This window comes from Cucumis sativus, chromosome 5 (assembly GCF_000004075.3).
Source record: "Cucumis sativus cultivar 9930 chromosome 5, Cucumber_9930_V3, whole genome shotgun sequence".
NCBI classification, from domain to species: domain Eukaryota; kingdom Viridiplantae; phylum Streptophyta; class Magnoliopsida; order Cucurbitales; family Cucurbitaceae; genus Cucumis; species Cucumis sativus.
In genome coordinates this window covers 24,145,230-24,165,043 of record NC_026659.2, presented here as the reverse complement: position 1 = coordinate 24,165,043, position 19,814 = coordinate 24,145,230, and the positions used below count along the sequence as shown (strand labels likewise).

The 19,814-nt window shown below is 27.6% G+C and overlaps 4 protein-coding genes across 4 annotated transcripts; 3 read left to right on the top strand and 1 right to left on the bottom strand.

Moving 5' to 3' along the window:
* The first annotated feature begins 352 nt into the window (after positions 1-352).
* Positions 353-1,667, top strand: LOC101214820 (putative GEM-like protein 8). The gene is made up of 4 exons (XM_011657196.2): positions 353-584; positions 666-758; positions 925-1,208; positions 1,322-1,667. The coding sequence occupies exons 1-4, from the start codon at positions 455-457 to the stop codon at positions 1,505-1,507; spliced, it is 693 nt and encodes a 230-aa protein (XP_011655498.1). The 5' UTR covers positions 353-454; the 3' UTR covers positions 1,508-1,667.
* A 2,740-nt stretch (positions 1,668-4,407) lies between these two features.
* LOC105435548 (GEM-like protein 4) lies at positions 4,408-5,530 on the bottom strand. Its single transcript, XM_011657197.2, has 4 exons — positions 5,337-5,530; positions 5,144-5,227; positions 4,781-5,055; positions 4,408-4,667 (listed from the first exon to the last, which is right to left on the bottom strand). Exons 1-4 carry the CDS (start codon positions 5,476-5,478, stop codon positions 4,500-4,502), a joined length of 669 nt encoding a protein of 222 aa, XP_011655499.1. The 5' UTR covers positions 5,479-5,530; the 3' UTR covers positions 4,408-4,499.
* A 5,046-nt stretch (positions 5,531-10,576) lies between these two features.
* On the top strand, positions 10,577-11,960 carry LOC105435549 (GEM-like protein 7). The gene is made up of 4 exons (XM_011657198.2): positions 10,577-10,825; positions 10,928-11,011; positions 11,147-11,421; positions 11,522-11,960. The coding sequence occupies exons 1-4, from the start codon at positions 10,684-10,686 to the stop codon at positions 11,696-11,698; spliced, it is 678 nt and encodes a 225-aa protein (XP_011655500.1). The 5' UTR covers positions 10,577-10,683; the 3' UTR covers positions 11,699-11,960.
* Positions 11,961-18,286: 6,326 nt separating this feature from the next.
* LOC101221866 (GEM-like protein 4) lies at positions 18,287-19,804 on the top strand. The gene is made up of 3 exons (XM_004147086.3): positions 18,287-18,596; positions 18,912-19,186; positions 19,303-19,804. The coding sequence occupies exons 1-3, from the start codon at positions 18,539-18,541 to the stop codon at positions 19,534-19,536; spliced, it is 567 nt and encodes a 188-aa protein (XP_004147134.1). The 5' UTR covers positions 18,287-18,538; the 3' UTR covers positions 19,537-19,804.
* Positions 19,805-19,814: the final 10 nt, after the last annotated feature.

The window sequence follows — 19,814 nt, the reverse complement described above, 5'->3', positions numbered from 1 at the left end:
TAACCCAAATCCCTTCTTATACTTTAAGCCATTGTCTGCTAGCTTTAAATTCTCTTTTTCTTTTTCAAATGAAACATAACTTTATGGTATTGGTCACAATTATATTAAAAACAGTTGATGATTAGTTGGTTTTGTTAAGCTTTCTTAAAGAGGGAAAAAGAAAAATAAAATGCGAAATCCTTAGTTTATTTATTTATCCAAACATATGCAATGGGGTTAACTACTTTTTGTTCTTCAATATAGTACAGTTGATGATGAGGCAGAGAGTCAGAGATGACTCATTGCCAACAAATATATTAAAAAGCAAAAGCAGTTTTATATATATATATATTATAATCCCTTTAAATACAATAACTCAATTCAATCATCCCACCAAATCCAAAGCTCCATACATACTTAAATCTCTAAAACATCTCAAAATTATTTCTATCTTTTCTTCCATTTGTAAAGAAAAATGAAAACTACGATTCAAGAACATATGCTAGAATTTCAGATGACATTGGCTCTAGCAAAAGCTAGATATTTGGGCCATTCCTCGAAGCATCTTGACATATCTTCTTCAAACAATGGATCTCTTAAGAAAGGTAAACGAGATTAAGATTGAAGACTAAGAGTTTTTTTAAATAGTTTTTGCTAACTAATTTGGTCTTTAAATTGTTGTACAGGTAATGGAAAAGATTGGATCTTGAATAGACTCAACAAAAATGAAGGAAAAACAGACATGTTAGACGATATCATTCATGCACTCCAAGAACATGGTAAGTCTTCTTTAAAAATTCGAGTCTTTTTCGTCCAAAATAATTTGAATTGGAATTTGACATGTGCCCAATTACTTTGAATGAAAACTATCCTATGTTAGTAGTTGTGATGATTTGGAACATTATAGAGCGTAATTGTGATGATTTTGAGGTTTGAATTTTGCAGTGAAATTAGGAGGTAAGATATCAGAAAAAATAAAGGGAAAGTTGGGTTTAGGAGGAAGAACTTTAAGAGTTGGTGGGATGAGAAAAATGTACAAGAAATTATTTCCAATGAATGAAGAAGAGAAGCTTTTGAAGGTTTCACAATGTTACTTATCAACAACGGCTGGACCTTTGGGTGGCCTTCTCTTCCTTTCCACTCACAAAATTGCTTTTTGCAGCGCCAAATCCATCACAGTACTCTCTCCCCCAAATGGAGATAATGATTATGTTAGAATTCACTATAAAGTAAGCATCTTTAATTATTATAAGTCTATTATGATATCTATATATCTATATATGTTATATATGAATTAAGATATATATAATTATTAATGATGAAGGTTAATTAATTTTTATAGGTTGTGATTCCAATGGAGAAGGTGATGGGAGTAAATGAAAGTGATCAGAAGAATGTTAAGACAGATTCAGAAAAATATATACAAATAGTGACAGTGGACAACCTTGAGTTTTGGTTTATGGGATTATTAAATAATTATCAATCAATTTTCAATTCTCTTGAAGTGTTAGTAAAAACAAAACTTTGATTGTTTTTTGTTTATATATATATATACTCATTGGCTTCTTGCTGATGAAGAGATATGTTTGTATATCTTGAAGAATAGAACAGTGGTTAGTTTGTACATATCATTTATTAAATTCAATCTCTCTAATGAGAAAATTAACTCCATTTTATTTTTTTCTCTACATATATGGGCTGCTCATCCATATTTGCCTAAAGTTTAAATCATAATGCAAATTGGTGAGAGAAAAAAGGAATATTTGTTGGGTAATTATTGGACAAGGAATGTCGAGTTGCACAAGACTATGTAACGAACAAAAAAAAATCACTTGGAAGAGCTAAGAGGTTTGCACAACCTATCAGGCTTAAAAACTCAAGCTTAGCAAGATGTTCAATCGATGCAGGTAACTCCTCTATGGGCAGTATAGTCTAAAATCATCCTTGTTAGAGATTTCATGTTTTCATCAAATTCTGGAACTCGTTGAAGTTTACGGCAGCCCGAAAGACAGAACGAATCAAGATATTTTAACCTGATGTAGCTAGGAAGCTTTTCAAGATTAACACAACCCTCAAGGTCTAAGATTATAAACTTGTTAAGAGAAGCAACAGACTCGTGAATCATTTTTAAACTTACGCACCCTCTTAGATACAAATACTCAAGGTTTACTGCAGCAGATAAGTAGGGAATGTCCTCCAAGAGCTAGCTCACAGTAACTGAGATCAACATGCTTTAACCCTTCACAATTCTAAACACAGTATGAAAAAAGAAAGTACGTCATAATAAATAATATTTCTGGAAAAATCTGGCTCACAAACTACCAACTTTAATTTACCTCAAATCTATTCCCCAAATGTTTGATGCAAGAATGCTGCATGTCTAGTCCAACAAGCCCATCTTTCACCAAAAATTTAATTCCAAATCTAGATAAAATCCACTTGAACTTATTAAGACTATACTCAAACATACCTGAAGAAAATGTTATATTTCTAAGGATAAGCAATTTAAGATTTTTAATATTTCTAAATGCTTGTGCATCAATTGATGTTGGTGATAAGTCGTTGGATAAGTACTCCAACTTCATGGCTCTAACTGCATCTGTTTCCTGCATAGTCGTAAACAAGTGATTAACATTTCTCATTAACTTAATTAAAATGAAAACACTGTGTGTCAGTTAACTCACTGAATTCTTTTTCAAAATACTAATAACTTCGTTTCTACCCACAACCTACTCCTTTTTCCAAGGTCAAATGATTCACCACGAACAATAGTATGACCCATTATATTTGTTGTATTAAATCATGCATTTGCGCCTTGAGGATGTGATAACTTCTGCAAATACTATAACTCCACAAACAATTATCACAATATGGTAGTTGATATTAGAATATATTGAATCTATTCTTACGTTTTTAAATACCAAACACGAACTGGACTATATATATAAACCTTCTAAACATCACCTAGGAAAGAAGTTGGAATTTTGACATTATTCCCAAAGCACTTTCATATATATATATTCCCCTTTTTAGAATGTAATTTCGACAAAAAACATATAATGAGATTTGGCCTTTTATTTTGACTCATCCACTGTTCTTTTCTTTTCTTTTCTTTTTCCTCATTATTCAAAATCTCTTAATATATCATTGCTGACCATATACAGAAAGTAATAAAGTTTGCCAGCTCTAAAGTTATTGTATGTGATGCATATACTTTATAATTTTTCTTTAGATCAGTGCTGTGACAGATAATAACTTGGGAATTTTGATTGAAACATAGAGATAAGGAAAGTTGATTATATTTTAATTTTTTTGAAAGAAGACGTAACAAAATTATGTTTGGTAATCTTTTTCTATCTTTCTTTTCTTAAAGGTGTGTTACTTCGATGGATATTTTAGCTGGGATAAAACAAAGTTTGTTTGTCTCTCCATAGCCCTTTATTGGTATGCTCCGATCATCATCGTTTAATATAAATCCATATATCACATGTTATATTTTAAATCTCATTTTTCAACATATATATATAGCAAAATCATTCTCTCTTTTTTTGTTTGTTTGTTTAAGATTATATATATAAGGATCTAGACGTATGTTTTGATATCATCACTTTACATGCAGAAACTAGTTTAATTTTGTTTGATAAAAAAAGAAGTACCAAGATGAGTGGATATATATATAGGAAACTAAATGTATTGAATCACTCATGTTATGGGCCTTTTTGCATCTTCAATAATTTTCTTGTTCCTTCATTTTGGCTTATGTGTTTTTTCATCTACCATTATCCAAACATAATGATTCTATGGAATTACATTGATATACTTTATTACCATTACATATACTTAGCTTTCAATTTTTCTCTCTAAACCATATCAAATAAAACGTGAATAACTCACACCATCTCTTTGAAACATAAGATACACTTTTGGTTTGGTCTGTACTAGAAACAATTTAGTCTTCTCCGTCCATATATAATACTATATTCTAAAGTTAATTATTTTTTTAGGGCATTTAGAGCAAGAAGTTGGTTATTATAGTCCTATAGGTTATTTTAAGTTGGGTTGTGAATTATTTTAGTATGAAATCAGAAAGAAATAGTAAATATTCTAGCTGAAGATAAAAATAATTATAAATGTAGAATAATAAAAATTATGACAGAAAATAAAAGCTTTGAAATAGGGGTTAGTTGTAGCTAATTGGAAGTAAAAAAAATAGTATTTAACATCTCAAGATCGTATGAATTATTATAGTCTTAAAGATAGTTATTCTTGCTCCAAACACACCTTTATATATAAGAGAAACTATTGAACTCAGTTTACCCTATGAAAGAATAAAATCTTCTCTAACCTTTTAATTTCATCAAATTTGACTAAACTTAAACAATATGCTAAATTAAACTATTATTCGACACTTGACAGGATTCAAAAATATTTCAAGAGAAAAAAGGATTGAATTTTCTCATTAGATTGAATTAGAATATACAAAAACTCAATATTTCTATATATACACATATAATTTCCCATCATCTAGCTACTTCCTGAAGAGAGTTGAAAGTTGATTGATAATTTAGAAATCCCATAAACCAAAATTCAAAGTTATCCAATGTCTCTATTTGTATGTATCTTTCTGATGTTTTCTTTACATTCTCGCTTTCATTTACTCTCATCACCTTCTCCTTTGGAATCACAACCTGTAATGCAAACATTAATTAACCTTCATCAGTACTAATGAAAATTTTAATTAACCAAATTAAAAACTGATCAGGTATTTGAGTGTGTATATATATATAAATTAGAGACTTACTTTATAGTGAATTCTGATATGATCTCCATTTGGGGAAGCGATTTTGATGGATTTATCACTACAAAAAGCAATTTTATGAGTGGAAATGAAGAGAAGACCAGGTAAAGGACCAGCTGTTGTTGATAAATAGCATTGTGAAACCTTCAAAAGCTTCTCTTCTTCGCTCATTGAAAATAATTTCTTGTAGATTTTCCTTACCCCACCAACTCTCAATATTCTTGCTCCTAAGCTCAACTTTCCCTTCACTGTTTCTGATATCTTGGCTCCTAATTTCACTGCAAAATTCAACCTCAAATCATCAAAATTAATTACACTTTGCATAATGTACTACTAGATCGGTGATATCTATAAAAGAAGACTTACCATGTTCTCGGAGTGCATGAATGATATTGTCCGTTTTCTTTCCATTTTTGTTTAGCCTTTTCAAGATACAATCTTTTCCATTATCTACAAGCAACTCAAAAACCAAATTTAGTTAGCAAACTATTTTATATATATTCAACCAAAATAAAAAGAAATCGTTTTATGTTCTTATATATATATATATAGCTCTTACATTTTTTTATAGACGATTGAGATATTCTATCGTCTGAAGAAGATACATGAAGATGCTTTGAAGAATGACCCAAAGATCTAGCTCGTGACAGAGCCAATGACATTTGAAATCCCAACATATGTTCTTGAATTGTAGTTTTCATTTTTTCTTTCAAATCAAAAGAAAAGATAGAAAATTAGAGAGATTTAGGGTGTGAGTTTTGGTGGGATGATTGAATTATGAGAGTTAATGTATTTATAAAAGGGAAAGAAGAAGTTTGGTATGTGAATATAAAATCAAAATAGCTTTTGCTTTTTAATCTGGTCAGCTATGAGTCATCTCTGCCTCAACATCAACTTGTATTGAATAAGCATATATAAAGGAAACCCCATGCATGTTTTAGGTTAATTAAACTTAATTAGGATTTCCCTTTTATTCTTTTCTCTCTTCATAAAAAAGCTTAACAAAACCAACTAATCATCAACTGTTTTCTGACCATTTCACAAAGTTATATGTTCCATTTTTAAAAAAATTTAAAAAGCATCCAATGGGGCTTTTAAGTATAACAATGGGTTTGTTTGAAAATCCCTTATCAACCTGCAGAAATTTCTGATTTCATGGTTGTTGACACTCACTTGATCATCTCTTGAGTTGATAATTTGATCATTCATCCCTTCAATTGTTTATTTATTTGTGTATCTTCCAATTTGATTGTTAGTTTAGTGGATCTATAAATACATAGACTATATACCCATTTATAATTTAATCTATTTTTTGAATTCTAAAGTTATAGTTTAATCTATTTTTCGAATTCTAAAGTTATAGGTACACGTATATAATTAATTATATTATTTTTTAAAAATGATACATTGAGTCTATAGTACGTCTAAACATTTTTATTTGGTGGACACCTCCTTAACACATATCATTAATTATATCAATACTTTAGGAAGTGAGATTTTGGTGGTTGATTTGACTAATTTATTTAATTAATTTTATTGTTTTAGGTAATCTTTCTTTATCAATTCTTCGTTGGCAAAAAGGTGTGATGCCCTCAAAAGGTTCAAACCACCTTATGAAATTAAAAGATATAAAATCTCACAAAATCCTTACTTTAGAAAGGGAAAAAGGAATCCTAACTCTACCTTTTAAATTGAAAAAAATGAGTTACCTTTTAAATTGAAAAAAATGATTTAAGATTGTAGATTTGAACAACATATCTATGTGTTGATCTGTCTTACATATAAATATCAATTGAGTTAAAAAAAATTACTTTAAAGGTATGAGTTAAAAAAATTACTTTAAATTTATATCTTTAGTAACTATTAAACATATACAAATTTTTAATCTACATTTGAAGAGCCTTATAAGTTTCATATCAGTGTAGAGTTTTCATTCACATTTCTACACAGCTGATATCAACCAAAAAAAATATGAGTCAATAATTTCATTAATGTCATAAGAAATCTATAAATTAAATATAAAAATAAATATAATATGCAATAAATATATTAATTTCAAATTTAAACTTTTTTTTTTTTTGTCTTATAAAATTTTATTTCACAAGATGGTATTTTTTCAATATTATCATGTGATACTTTTCATAAAATTAAGACTTTTATATCGATATTGATATTTTAAGCTTTGAATTTTGAGGCATATCCACTTTTGTGACGATTAATAATCTAATTTACTAAAATTTTCAAACAACATTCAATTGAGTTATGAAATCTAGAGTTTGATACGTTGATGTTAGAAACTAATTTGTGTTTGGAGTATTGAATTCGTAAGATAAAGTTTTTCAATAAATATACGAAAAAAACGAACAATCGAGATTTTATAAAGTCGGTAGATCATATAATCTCTCTAATATAAGATAAGGGATAATGGGTAGAAATAAAAGAAAGAAATAATATGCATGCATTTGCATGGACAGAGCCCCACTTCCATGCATGTCGGCGATTGATGATTGATGATTAAATTCAACCAAACAAAATATGGGTTTTTGCTTTCCCTTTATTTTTTTTTTATTATTATTTTCATGTTCTTAATGTGTCTTAGATGCATGTTCTACCAATATTTGTGTATTTAATTACCTAATTAATCACACAGAAACCAAAATATCAAAAGATACTTTTTAAAAAAAGAAAAATAAAAGAATATTACTCACTTGACACAGAGAATATAATTTGGCAATAATTAAATGAAATATTAATTTTATGTATTTCTTTCAAAAAAAAAATCTATTCATTATTATATGAATGATATAAGTCTATCGGTGGCTTATATTATTAGTGGGGTCTATTGCTCAAAGTAAAACTTAAGTGTAGAATAAATAATAAATTTAGGTCTTATTTGGTAACCATTTTGTTTCTTTTATTATTATGATGTTGTTGAAAATGAAGTCTATTTCTTTTTCATACTTTGCATTAATTTGCATATTTCTTAAATACAAAGGCCGAGTATTCTCAACCAAATTTAAAAAACATGGATGAAAGTAATATCATGGGCTTAATTTTAAAAAAAACAAAAAATACAAATTTTAGTAATATATTACCGTGTTCGAAAAAACTGAGATTATTATACTAATTGTTCAAAATTTTGTTAGATTTGGCATGTTTTTGCTTGATGATGAGAGGACATAGAGAGGGTTAGAGTATTTGATATGAAAATAATATTAATTTATCTTAATCCACAAACTTAAGTATTTTATTTTATTGATAATTTTGATTTGATTAACATGATATTAAAATAAGAGGTTTTGAACTCGAGGTAAATCAAAACCGATAAGTGAGGAAAGTGTTTTGATTTTTGAGATATAATACTGAAGGGTGATTTATTGACTTGTCAATATATATATATATATATATATATATATATATATATTTGTAAATGGGTGGGTTTGACACATTATGGGTATTAAAAAGAAACATGGGTAGAAATAAAAAACGAAGCAAAGAACTTAAAAGATGAAATGTGATGTGTATTTTGTTGGTGCTCAAATTTAGGGTGCATCAAGTTTGGGTGTGGATACGATTTTTGATCGTTTTAACCAACGTAACAAACCTGCATCTCTTCTTTGTTTAGTCGGGATATTCTTCGAGTTAATCTATATATAAGAGATTCTTACATTGGAGTGGCACTGAACTTATTACACTTTGATACTTAAGATAGTCGTATAATATACAAGTGACTACTAATTTAGCTAAACGCGCACACGATTAAATAAATAAGGTTAGGTCTCTCCTTTAGTGACTACTTACTCTTCTTTTTTTGGGAGGTCGAATGAGGTTATTTATAGGTTTGTCTTTCAGCATGCATTATAATTTCATGTATGACGGTGGGTGTCAGTAATGTTTCTGATGCTTAAGGTTGTTATAAAATGTCAATATAAACCTAACTCGATTATTTTTCAATGGTATATATTCATCTAATTGACCCAAATTTGTAATGCACCAACATTTCTGTTCTGGGAAGTATTGAATTATTCCTATGCCTCCGCTAAGTACCTTATGGCGGCTTGGTCCACAGCTTGTAGGCTTTGGACCTTGCTTTCAGCAACTCCAACAGATATACAGAAACTTAAGTTTCAAAAGAGAAAAGAACAAAACAATGAATTACAAATCAAGACCTTAATTTTCTTAGTTCATTGATGATTTAATATATTGGTCGTTGAATTGAAAAACATCCACACCACCGCCAAGAAGGGTGGGGAATTAATTTTGGAGGCTCTATCCCTTTGAGTGGTGGCAGCCCAATGCATGGAAGAGACAAAGGCAGAAGCAGCAGAGATAATAGAATAGAAGGTGAATTATAAAAGTTGACGTAATGGGCAACCACTTTCACACAAAACACACAATGTGTATATCTATTATATCCTTAAAGAAAAGTTTTGACAAAGGCATGTGATTTGGTGGTTCATTTGACTCATCCATTGCCTTTAGTTAATCTCTCTCTCTCTCTCTCTCTCTCTCTTTTGAATTATTTCAATTTTCCCCATATATTATCTTTAAAATTAAAATAAATCTTATGATCAAAATCTTTATGGGTGACATAAAAAATTAAAGCTTCCATCTGCCAGCTCTCAAAGTTGCATATGATATCATCACATATATAACCAAACTTTTCCTTATGATGAAGGGAAAAAATAGGAAATGCAATCCATGATCATTGCTTACATAACATCGCAATTTGAATTTGTTTATGTAAGCAATGATCATGATTAGTTTTGTTCATATATATATATATATATTTGTCAAAACCTATATTTTTCTTAAACCTTATTTTTCTTCTTCTTCCTTGTGTGTTTCAATATCAAATGGTTGGTTAACTAGGGATACACAAAATCGTTATTACAATTGTGAATTTACAGTTTGCATAATACATTTAGATTTATAAATTATAAAGTTATTGCTCAATTACAACTTTAGTATGACTCTTTGATCACCAAACTTTATTGTATATACGTACATGGTACATTGACATGTGTTCAAGTCACATGTGTATCAGTTATCTAAATACTACATAAGTATAGATATATTGGCTAGTAGAAAAATAATACATTCATCCAAATGTTTAGAACACAAATGCCAAACAAACTACAACTTTAATTGATATACATATATATTCCAAGAGGGTTTGTGTTGTTAGAAATAATCCCCCACTAAGTACTAAAAAAACCCTTAACCCTAGAACTTCTAAAACTTTAATAAATTCAAAATAATTTTTTGAAAAAAAAATAAATCAGAAATACACTTTCAAAGTGTAAAGACCTTAAACATAGAAAATAAACATGAAACTTAGAAAAAGAAAACTAAATAAACAAACCAATTTTTAAAAACCAAACTTTGGGGAAAAAATGGGTTGAAAAGTATATATTGTTGTTCAAACAAATCCCAATTCTTATGCTTTAAGCCATTGATTGCTTTTATAAATTTTATATATATATATATATATATATATATATATATATATATATATATATATATATATAACTTTCTGAAATGATCATAGACAGTTGATGTTTAGTTGGTTTTGTTGAGTTTTCTTCACAAGGAAATAAATAAATAAAATACAATAAAAATAAAAATAAAAAAGGGAAATCTTTTTAAATATGTTTATCTAAAATATTGGTTTCCTTGTCTGATATAGTTGATGATGAGCAAGAGATGAGTCAGACAAATCAAAAGTAAAAAGCTTCATAACACTAAAAGCCACCCTTCTTCAAACTTCTTCAGACTTCTTCCTCTCTTAAATACATCAACTCAGTTCCTTCATCCCAACACAAATTCACAAACCTACTCTCTCTCTCTCTCTCGAGTTATTTTCTCTCTGCTTAATATTTTTTCTTCTTCGATTTGAAAGAAAAATGAAGACTACAATTCAAGAGCAAATTGTTCTTGGAATTCAAATGAAGTCATTGGGTCTTGCAAGAGCTAGATTGTTGGGTGATCCCTCAAAATATCTCCATATATCTTCTTCAGACGATGGATCTCAATCAATTAAGAAATGTAAGACCTTATAAGAAGAAGGAAAAAGTACTGTTGTTAAAAGTTGTTGAATGTTTGAATATTAGTTTGCTGAATGATTTGGTTTTTGAATTATTGTTGCAGATAATGGAAAGGATTGTATCTTGAATAGACTCAATAAAAATGGAAAAAAAACAGATAATATCATTCATGCGCTTCGAGAACACGGTAAGTCTTTTATATCAATTCAAGAATCTTTTCATCTACAATTTGAATTTAAAATTTGAACTTGATCATGCCACATGAAACTAAGACGATGTTTACAGAGCGTATTTGTGATGATTTTGAGGTTTAATTTTGCAGTGAAATTAGGAGCCAAGATATCAGAAACAGTGAAGGGAAAGTTGAGCTTAGGAGCAAGAATATTGAGAGTTGGTGGGGTAAGGAAAATCTACAAGAAATTATTTTCAATGAGCGAAGAAGAGAAGCTTTTGAAGGTTTCACAATGCTATTTATCAACAACAGCTGGTCCTTTACCTGGTCTTCTCTTCATTTCCACTCATAAAATTGCTTTTTGTAGTGACAAATCCATCAAAATCGCTTCCCCAAATGGAGATCATATCAGAATTCACTATAAAGTAATTAAATTTAAACCCCTTCTTCTTTTTCAATTTAATTTAGTTCTCTTTTTTTTCCCTCATATACTAATGTTTCCAAAAATAAATGTATTTCTTTCAGGTTACAATTCCCCTAGGGAAAATAACAAGAGTTTTCCAAAGTGAAAATGTGAAGAATCCATCGGAGAAGTATATGGAGATAGTGACAGTGGACAACTATGAGTTTTGGTTCATGGGATTTTTGAACTATCACAAGTCATTCAATTGTCTTCAAGAAGCACTTTCTTCTCAAGCTTAGAGAAAAAGAAAACGATTATTAATTATTTGGTAATTGAAGATATGTATAACGTGGTAAATTTAATTAGCACAATTTTTTTGAAGCAAATTCAATATTATTTTAAATTTGTCTTCAAAAAATCCAACTTATAAAATAGATTATTGTATTGAGATGTGTGGAGTGGAAGTTGAGGATCATCATAAGATGAAATGTCAACAAAAGTTGAAAGTTTTGTACAAATTCTATGTTTAATGACAAAAATTCTATTTTATTCTTAATTTTATTATATTATTATTCCAAAATACACTTTTTTTCTCTCAAATACCATAGTCATAATTATGAATGAATAATGAAAATTAATTCTATGAATATTACCAAAAATTAGTTTAAGTGATCTAATGATAGATTCACACAATCTAATATTTGTAATTTGATTAGAAAATAGATAGTAGATTATGGTTGGAAAAAATTATTGCTAGAAATACATTATTTTGATTTTTGTATGCTATATATATATTTGTAGTACAAATTAAATTTACAATACAAAAATTTTATGTCTTACCAATACAAAAAATAATTAAGTAATTAGAAAAGGGCAATCATTGCAAATCAAGCCAACATTTTAGGTAAAGATGTGTATAAACAGGTCAATCTAAAATGATTTTTCTGCAAGCTAAAATTGATGTGACATGCTCAAAATAAAAACAAATTTTTACATACCAAACAAATTTAAATATTATTGATTTTGAAGTTACAACATTGAAGGTTTAAAATATTTATGTTAAACAAAATTTTGAGATGTTAATTTTACAAATAGAATTTATCTCTACATAATAACGATGTTTAGACACAATGATTATAGTCGAGATTAATCACTTCTCTTGACGATATCAAACGTAAAAATATCGATGAAATTATAGTTACATTTAAAACTAAACCGAATAATCTCGTTTTTGGTTTGTTAACCATTTTAATTAAAGTTTATGTGTATATATAATTTATATATTTATAATAATTTTCATCTTTAAATTTGTAACTAAATGTTGAAAACAAATACAATAGAAATATTAAATCAATTACATTAGCTTTTTACCACAACCCCTAATTAAGTCTCCATCAAACCTTTCCATTTTGATCTCAAACATCATTTTTGGAAAGAAATGGGAAAAAGGAAACAAGAAGTTTCCTTCCTAATTCTTTTTTGTGGTTTATGAATAATATTATGCATTGATATGCTAACAAGAAGCTCCATGAAAACCATGCAATGCATGCATATATATATGTTTCAAATATGTAATTGAATTTACACAGTGGAAAAAAGTTATATTATTATTGGGAGGTGAGGTGGGAAAAGGGATTAATTTGATGTGGAAATCCACTAAGCATAAAAAAGCACTAGGTTTTTTTCTTCCATTAATAAATTAATAACTCTTAATTAATTAAAGGTTAAAATTCAAATAGGCCCTTTTTCTTGATTTTAGCTTTTGTTTTTCGTTTTATCTTTTCTTATGCCTTAAGGCAGAAGCAGCTTGGACCCTATCTTTGCCTTCTCAGTCACACCTCAGCCTTGATTTTAATTGAATGATACAAAGGAAGCTACATACATTTTTTAATATTTATATATATGTATATATAAAAGATTATTTCTGACTCTGATCTCCACATATAAAGCTTTATATCAGAGAAGAATGGTTTTTTTTTCTTCTTTTTTTTTTATTTTTCTTTATAACAAGTGATCTCTCCTCACCAATTACCTTATTACATTATGTTTTTCTTTAACATTTTTATCTTTTCTTTTCAATTACAAGGTTCTACGACATTGGGACCTATATATGTATATATATATATGAAGTTAATTAGGCCATGTTGTACTGTTACCTTTCTCTAATTAGCATGCAAAAGAATAATCTAAATATATATATATTTCTTATTATCTAATTACATGCAAGACTAGCTAGAGTTGGTATAATATAAAGTCCTAGTCCTAATTGAGAGAAGTAAATCTAATTACATTTGACATGCATTGATTTGAATATAGATTTATTGTTCTTGACTAGATAAACTTAGGGTTTGAATTTTATACATGGACTAACTTTTAGGATTAACACTATCAAATCTTAGGCGCTATATTAGCCAAAAATAAAAAACTTTTCGACATTTTAGAATTGATCTTTCTTATAATCACTTCATATATATGTATATAAGATATAGATATAGATATGTGTGAACTAATTAAATAAAAGGTACTTACAAAGCAAATAGAAGAGCAACTTCCTAAGTCCAATGTTAGCGTTAACAAGCATACGATAGATAGTTTAAAGTCAAGATTAAGCTTTAACTAAGTATATCTAAAAACATAATTTACTTTTTTATTTGACAAACAACCAACTTAAAATGAATAACTCTTTAATTTGTCGATTAAATATCTAAAGGCGGCAAGAATAATGTGTTTAATTTTATCTAAAAGGTATGAATAAAGGCTTTGTTAACCACTTTCTCTCACCCATTAATTTCAAACTAAGTTAAAAGTTGATGTGTTCTCTTTAATTTTCTATTAATCTATCCATAATTTATTAAAACTATTCATATACTTTTTTTAGGAATGAACTTTATTGAATCATGACCCATTCTAAAAGGTTAAGGGTTAATTTGCTTTTGTGTGAGGATAAGTATAAGACTTTAATTTAGTTTATTTTTCATCCACGAATTAACACACGTGAAGAACTATTAAATTAAATTATTATGCCTTTTTGTGAATATATTTTGTAATAAATTAATACTAATCTCAAAAGTTTTATAATCACGTAAAAAAAAAGTAAATTGCTCGTTGGTTTAATCACGAATATTCGTTTTTTTGTGCTTTGTTTAGCCCTAAAGTATAATATACCGGTGAAAAGTAATGCACAATGCAACATGCAACCTATTATGAAATGGTAACAAATAAGCAACACGGAGAATAATTGAGAATATACGAAATAGAGAAGACAATCGATCTTAATTGTGGTATATATAGAATTAATAATAATTAATTGGTAACATTATACATATCTATGTTTATTATATATAATTATATTTTATAATATGACCTATTTATTTTTAAACTTATGGGATGATTATTCATTTTTTCTATTTTATTACTTATTAAGGTTATCTTTAAATATAGCAAAACAAACTAAATTATTTACAATAATGAAGTAAAATATCACAGTATATTTATGTTGGAGGTTCTATAACAAATAAACTATAATATTTCGTTAGGTTTATAAATATTTTTAGAAGTTTTATAATTTAGAGTAGTTTTCACATTTTTTATGCAATTTCTTACGTAGCTCTAATATTTACAATGTTAAACTAATTTAAAAGATATTGATCATTTTAAAAAAATATTTATTATTTCTTGGAATATTAATCAAAACATCTTATGTTCGTTAATTAATTGTTTTTAAAAAGAGAAGAAAAGACTTTTTTATGGAAAGTTAAAGATTTGAAATAATTATTTTATCCTATTGAATGAAAAAACTTTAAAACATTTGGAATATCACAATGTTTATTAATTAGTTTTAAGGTATTTTTAAAAATAGTATCGAGCTGTTTTTAAAAATAAAAAAATAAATTAAAATATTTATAAACTTAAGTTATAGTAAAATTTTAGATTTTATTTATCACTGTTTATCAATATTCATTAGTGATAGAATCTGAAATTTTACTATATATATATAGTAAATATTTTGTTAAATTTGTTATTTTTTATAATTCTCCAGTAATATTTATATTAGGGTTTTTTTCATGGGGAAATGAGCACAATCATATGTCTTTAACCTTTCTTCTACAAAAATAAGTTATTCACAGACATCTTTATTTTCTACTAACAATAATTTTTTCTTTCGTCCCTTTTCAAAATAGTGGGTTTTCTTTTTACCCCTTTTCATCTATTTTTCATTTGATATATAATTTAATCGAGAATATAGTTAATAAATTAATATTAATTTAATATCTTTTAATAAATTAATAATAATCTTTTGAAATTTTTACTTTAACTTATTTTTAGAATAAAAATTTATTAGTATATTCAATTACATTTTTACACAAATTATTAATTAATTAGTTTTTTTAATTTCTCTAACAAATATCTTAAATATATTTAATTAGTAAAAGTTCAATTTTTTTAGAAATAATAATTGATTATGTTATTGTTTTTATAATCAAGCAATTATTTATAAAAATTAATTTTAATTTGATCTTTTTATTAGGAATATATATAATCATTATTGATTATTTATACTCACCTAATTATTTAATGCAATTAATTTAGAGTACTTCATTCATTATCAATCTATCATATTTATAAAACTTTTTTGGTATTATTTATTTATATATCATATTTTTATCTCATTTTTCACTCTTTCATAATACATTTGTTATTAAAATATATTTTCTCATATCAATTATATGAATTTAAAATTACTTATCTTAAACATAGGTCACTTCCAAAAATAGCAAAATAAGTTATAATAATTAAGTCTATAGCACACACATTTTATTATTTGTGAAAATGGCAAAAACGAAGTTCAGCCCACACATCAAGAGATAGAATGTCACAAATGCCCTCGTTATTAATATACATTTAATACATCTTATACACGTCTGATACACTTAATACATCTCTTAATATACATGATACTTCTTGATACACCCGGTACATTTGATTGATACACTTGATGCACCTGATGCTCTTTGATACACTCGATACCTTTTGATACACACCTAAAACACTACTAAAATATGTTTGATACACCTGATATATTGCAAATACATTTAGTCTTCTTCACTAATACAATTGATTGATTAAATACATTTGATATGCTTGAAGTCCTATTTATACAATTGATATATTATTGATATACATTTATAAACTTGATTCATATACTTGATAATGATTCACTTTACTGATATGCTTTAACAATATATTATTGATATACTTGATAATGATACACTGAGTTATATCACTCATATACTTAATAATACTCTAATGAATTGCATAAAATTTGAAAAAATGAAAATCACGTAATAAGTATATTAATCAACTAATACATATAATATAAGTATATGACAATACTGATATACGAAACTGAGATAAAGTAAAACCAGAAAATTAATGTAAAAAAATAAAACAAAATCATTTGAAATCAGATTCAACTCAAAATACACATCGAAGAAAGTAAAAAAAAAAAATCACAAATAAAGTTAAATTACTCCGATCAATAACCATTATATTATATTTCATATTGCAATTATTGTACTATTGATATTTTAAAATTAAGATTTAGACAAAGAATAAATAATATTTATAGTATAAGAATAAAAAAATAATTAGGACCTTAAAAAGTGAAAGAAGAGGAGGACGGTAAAACGAGGAAGATAAATAAGTCATTAAATAGTAGTTTAATGGAAAAATAAAAAATTAATCACATTTGCAAAATTGTAAAAGAATGTGTTAAAATTGCTATATTATATTTTTAAAGTGATATCCATCCCATTTCCCTAAACTTAATTAATTACAAACATGATGAAGTATGTATTAATGAGTTAATTTTAATTACTCCATTTTCAAGTTTTTATATTTAAAATTACTATGGATTGTAATTAATTAATTTTTATCGATATATGGAATAGTATTTATTGTTTAATTAATTAACCTATTGAAATTACATCAGACTTTCATGCCTCAATTTCATAATTAAATTCAAACCTATCTTTTGTCCATAAATAATTTCTCATACCATTTTTCACCCATAATCAAATACAATCATCTTTCATTCTCAAACATAGTATTATTCTCGAGTATCCTATTTTCAAACCGGTATGAAACCTAATTAAAAAGATCTCTAAGACATTAATTAGAAGGTACGGTCAAAACGAGTAGAATTTCAATTATAATAATTTAGTTTATAAAATTAGCAACAAAAATGAAAAAAATATCAATTAAAACCTTAAACTTTTTAGGAATCAATCACTTTATATCGATTGTTAGGGACCTAACCTAAATAAAATTATATATAATTCTTTCAAAACTTAGCAAAGTAGCAAGAAAAATAACCAAACAATTGAACCCTACTTCTACCCATTTGATATTCTTGCATCTCTCTTCATTTACATGTGTTTATGCATGTAAAGATTACATATCAACTATATTTTAAAATAAAATTCCAACAAAAGATGTAGATGGATACACAATTATTAGTTTAGTATTTCTAATGGATATAATCTCAACCATAAGGAGTATATATCAACTTTTCGTAAATAAAAATATAGATAAGCTTTAAATCTCTAGTAGGTATTGGTTTTCTAGCTTTTTTTAGGAAAATTCGAATTACTGAACTTTTTGATCACATTATATGTCAATCGAGTTGCTCGTTTTGGTTGTTAATAGGTAACGTAACTGGTGTATTTCATATCATCCAACAATTCATTCTATAATTGAATTATTTTTGTTTGTGAGTTTTGTTGTCGCTCTTTCTGTTGTATAAGATGCTATCCTATTCACTCACACCTCATTCAAAACTACAGACAGGTTGAATGATTTTTTTTTTTTTTTTATTTGAATGTTACAAAATCAACAATGAGAATTCCAACATCTTCATGACTGTAATCCACGTAATGAAACCAAAACCAAAAGAAGAAAAAAAACAAAACGTTTTGTTTCTCTCATGTTTTCCGTCATTATTTGTCACTTTGATTCTATGAATGAGACCCCAAGATTTTGTTTGTTTTCTTTAATATCCAATGCTCCATCTCTCTCTCTCTCTCTCTCTCTCTCTCCTCTGAAGAAAGAAGCTTGTTGTCTGTAGGTCATCAAGTTCAATGATCAGAGAGCTTGGAAGAAGAGGTTACAGCTTTGTTAATGGAATCCTTGAACATGGTAAACATAAATTGCTTTCTTCTTCTTTCCTGTCTGACTATGATCATGAAATGATGGATTGGATTGAATTGTCCTCTTTGTTTTCTAGAAACTTCTGTTTCTCGTCTTGTTTTCTATAAATCCAATGCATAATATCTCGAAATCCCTCCGTCGATCTAAACATGATTCAACTAGAGAAACCGAAAGCACTATTTATCTCTTCCCACGTAGATAGAGATTGGCCTTGATTCTTCCTGCATTGATAACAATGTATAAATATACTTGATTCGAGGGATTAAAAATGCTTGACGGTTGCAATGGAATGATGACATGCAGTTAAACTGTCGCCGAACATAGCCAAAACGGTGAAGGGGAAGCTGTGGTTGGGGACAAAACTTTTACAGTTTGGAGGAAGTGAGAATATATTCCACAAGATGTTCAATCTCGAACACGGAGACAAGTTATTGAATTCTGCACATTGTTATTTGTCAACAACAGCAGGTCCTATAGCAGGTCTCATCTTTGTTTCCACCCATGTAGTTGCTTTCTGCAGTGACAGACCAATCATCATTTCTTCTCCACATGGAGAAATTGGCAAAATATTTTACAAAGTAATTAATATTTCCTTTCTTACAACATTTACATTTGACAATTGCCCTCACTATGTCTCTTTCTTCCTGGTTGCTAACCAAGTTGTTGTTTTCTATAATATTGTTTATCCCATCAGGTTATGATCCCCGTGAACAAAGTGAAGAGAGTTAACCAAAGAAACAATGTAAACAATCCAGCAAAGAAATACATTCAAGTGGTGACTGTGGATGATTTTGACTTCTGGTTTATGGGTTTTTTGAATCATGAGAAAGCTTTTAAGTTCATACAAAATGGTGTCTCTGTGGATTCAGAAGATTGGCCTGAAGAGGCCCAAAGAAAGTGTTGTCCAGGAAAGTTCAAGACATTGTAAAGGTTATGACAACTCTTAACTCATACCAGGGGATCAGATATTTTTAACTCCGTTTAGTTTGATCATCTATGAAGCACAAACACTTTAATTGGGCTAGTGTGTCCATGTCGGACACTTGGATACTTCTGACACTTGGTGCACACTTATTGGACGCTTGTATAGAACACGCTTGAGTAGACTAAATAAACATTTATGAGAATAGTAATAATTTTTTAGTGTGAAATACATCAAGCTAAGTATATAAATACATAAATTCATTTGCTATGAATTTTCTTTTA

Coding starts and splice junctions, on each gene's coding strand:
- LOC105435549 (XM_011657198.2), top strand. CDS start 10,684: ATGAAGACTACAATTCAAGAGCAAATTGTTCTTGGAATTCAAATGAAG. Junction 11,012..11,146: donor TCATGCGCTTCGAGAACACG/GTAAGTCTTTTA, acceptor TTAATTTTGCAG/TGAAATTAGGAGCCAAGATA. Junction 11,422..11,521: donor ATATCAGAATTCACTATAAA/GTAATTAAATTT, acceptor TATTTCTTTCAG/GTTACAATTCCCCTAGGGAA.
- LOC101221866 (XM_004147086.3), top strand. CDS start 18,539: ATGATCAGAGAGCTTGGAAGAAGAGGTTACAGCTTTGTTAATGGAATC. Junction 18,597..18,911: donor TAATGGAATCCTTGAACATG/GTAAACATAAAT, acceptor GATGACATGCAG/TTAAACTGTCGCCGAACATA. Junction 19,187..19,302: donor TTGGCAAAATATTTTACAAA/GTAATTAATATT, acceptor TTATCCCATCAG/GTTATGATCCCCGTGAACAA.
- LOC101214820 (XM_011657196.2), top strand. CDS start 455: ATGAAAACTACGATTCAAGAACATATGCTAGAATTTCAGATGACATTG. Junction 585..665: donor CAATGGATCTCTTAAGAAAG/GTAAACGAGATT, acceptor ATTGTTGTACAG/GTAATGGAAAAGATTGGATC. Junction 759..924: donor TCATGCACTCCAAGAACATG/GTAAGTCTTCTT, acceptor TGAATTTTGCAG/TGAAATTAGGAGGTAAGATA.
- LOC105435548 (XM_011657197.2), bottom strand. CDS start 5,478: ATGAAAACTACAATTCAAGAACATATGTTGGGATTTCAAATGTCATTG. Junction 5,228..5,336: donor TCAATCGTCTATAAAAAAAT/GTAAGAGCTATA, acceptor AGTTGCTTGTAG/ATAATGGAAAAGATTGTATC. Junction 5,056..5,143: donor TCATGCACTCCGAGAACATG/GTAAGTCTTCTT, acceptor TGAATTTTGCAG/TGAAATTAGGAGCCAAGATA.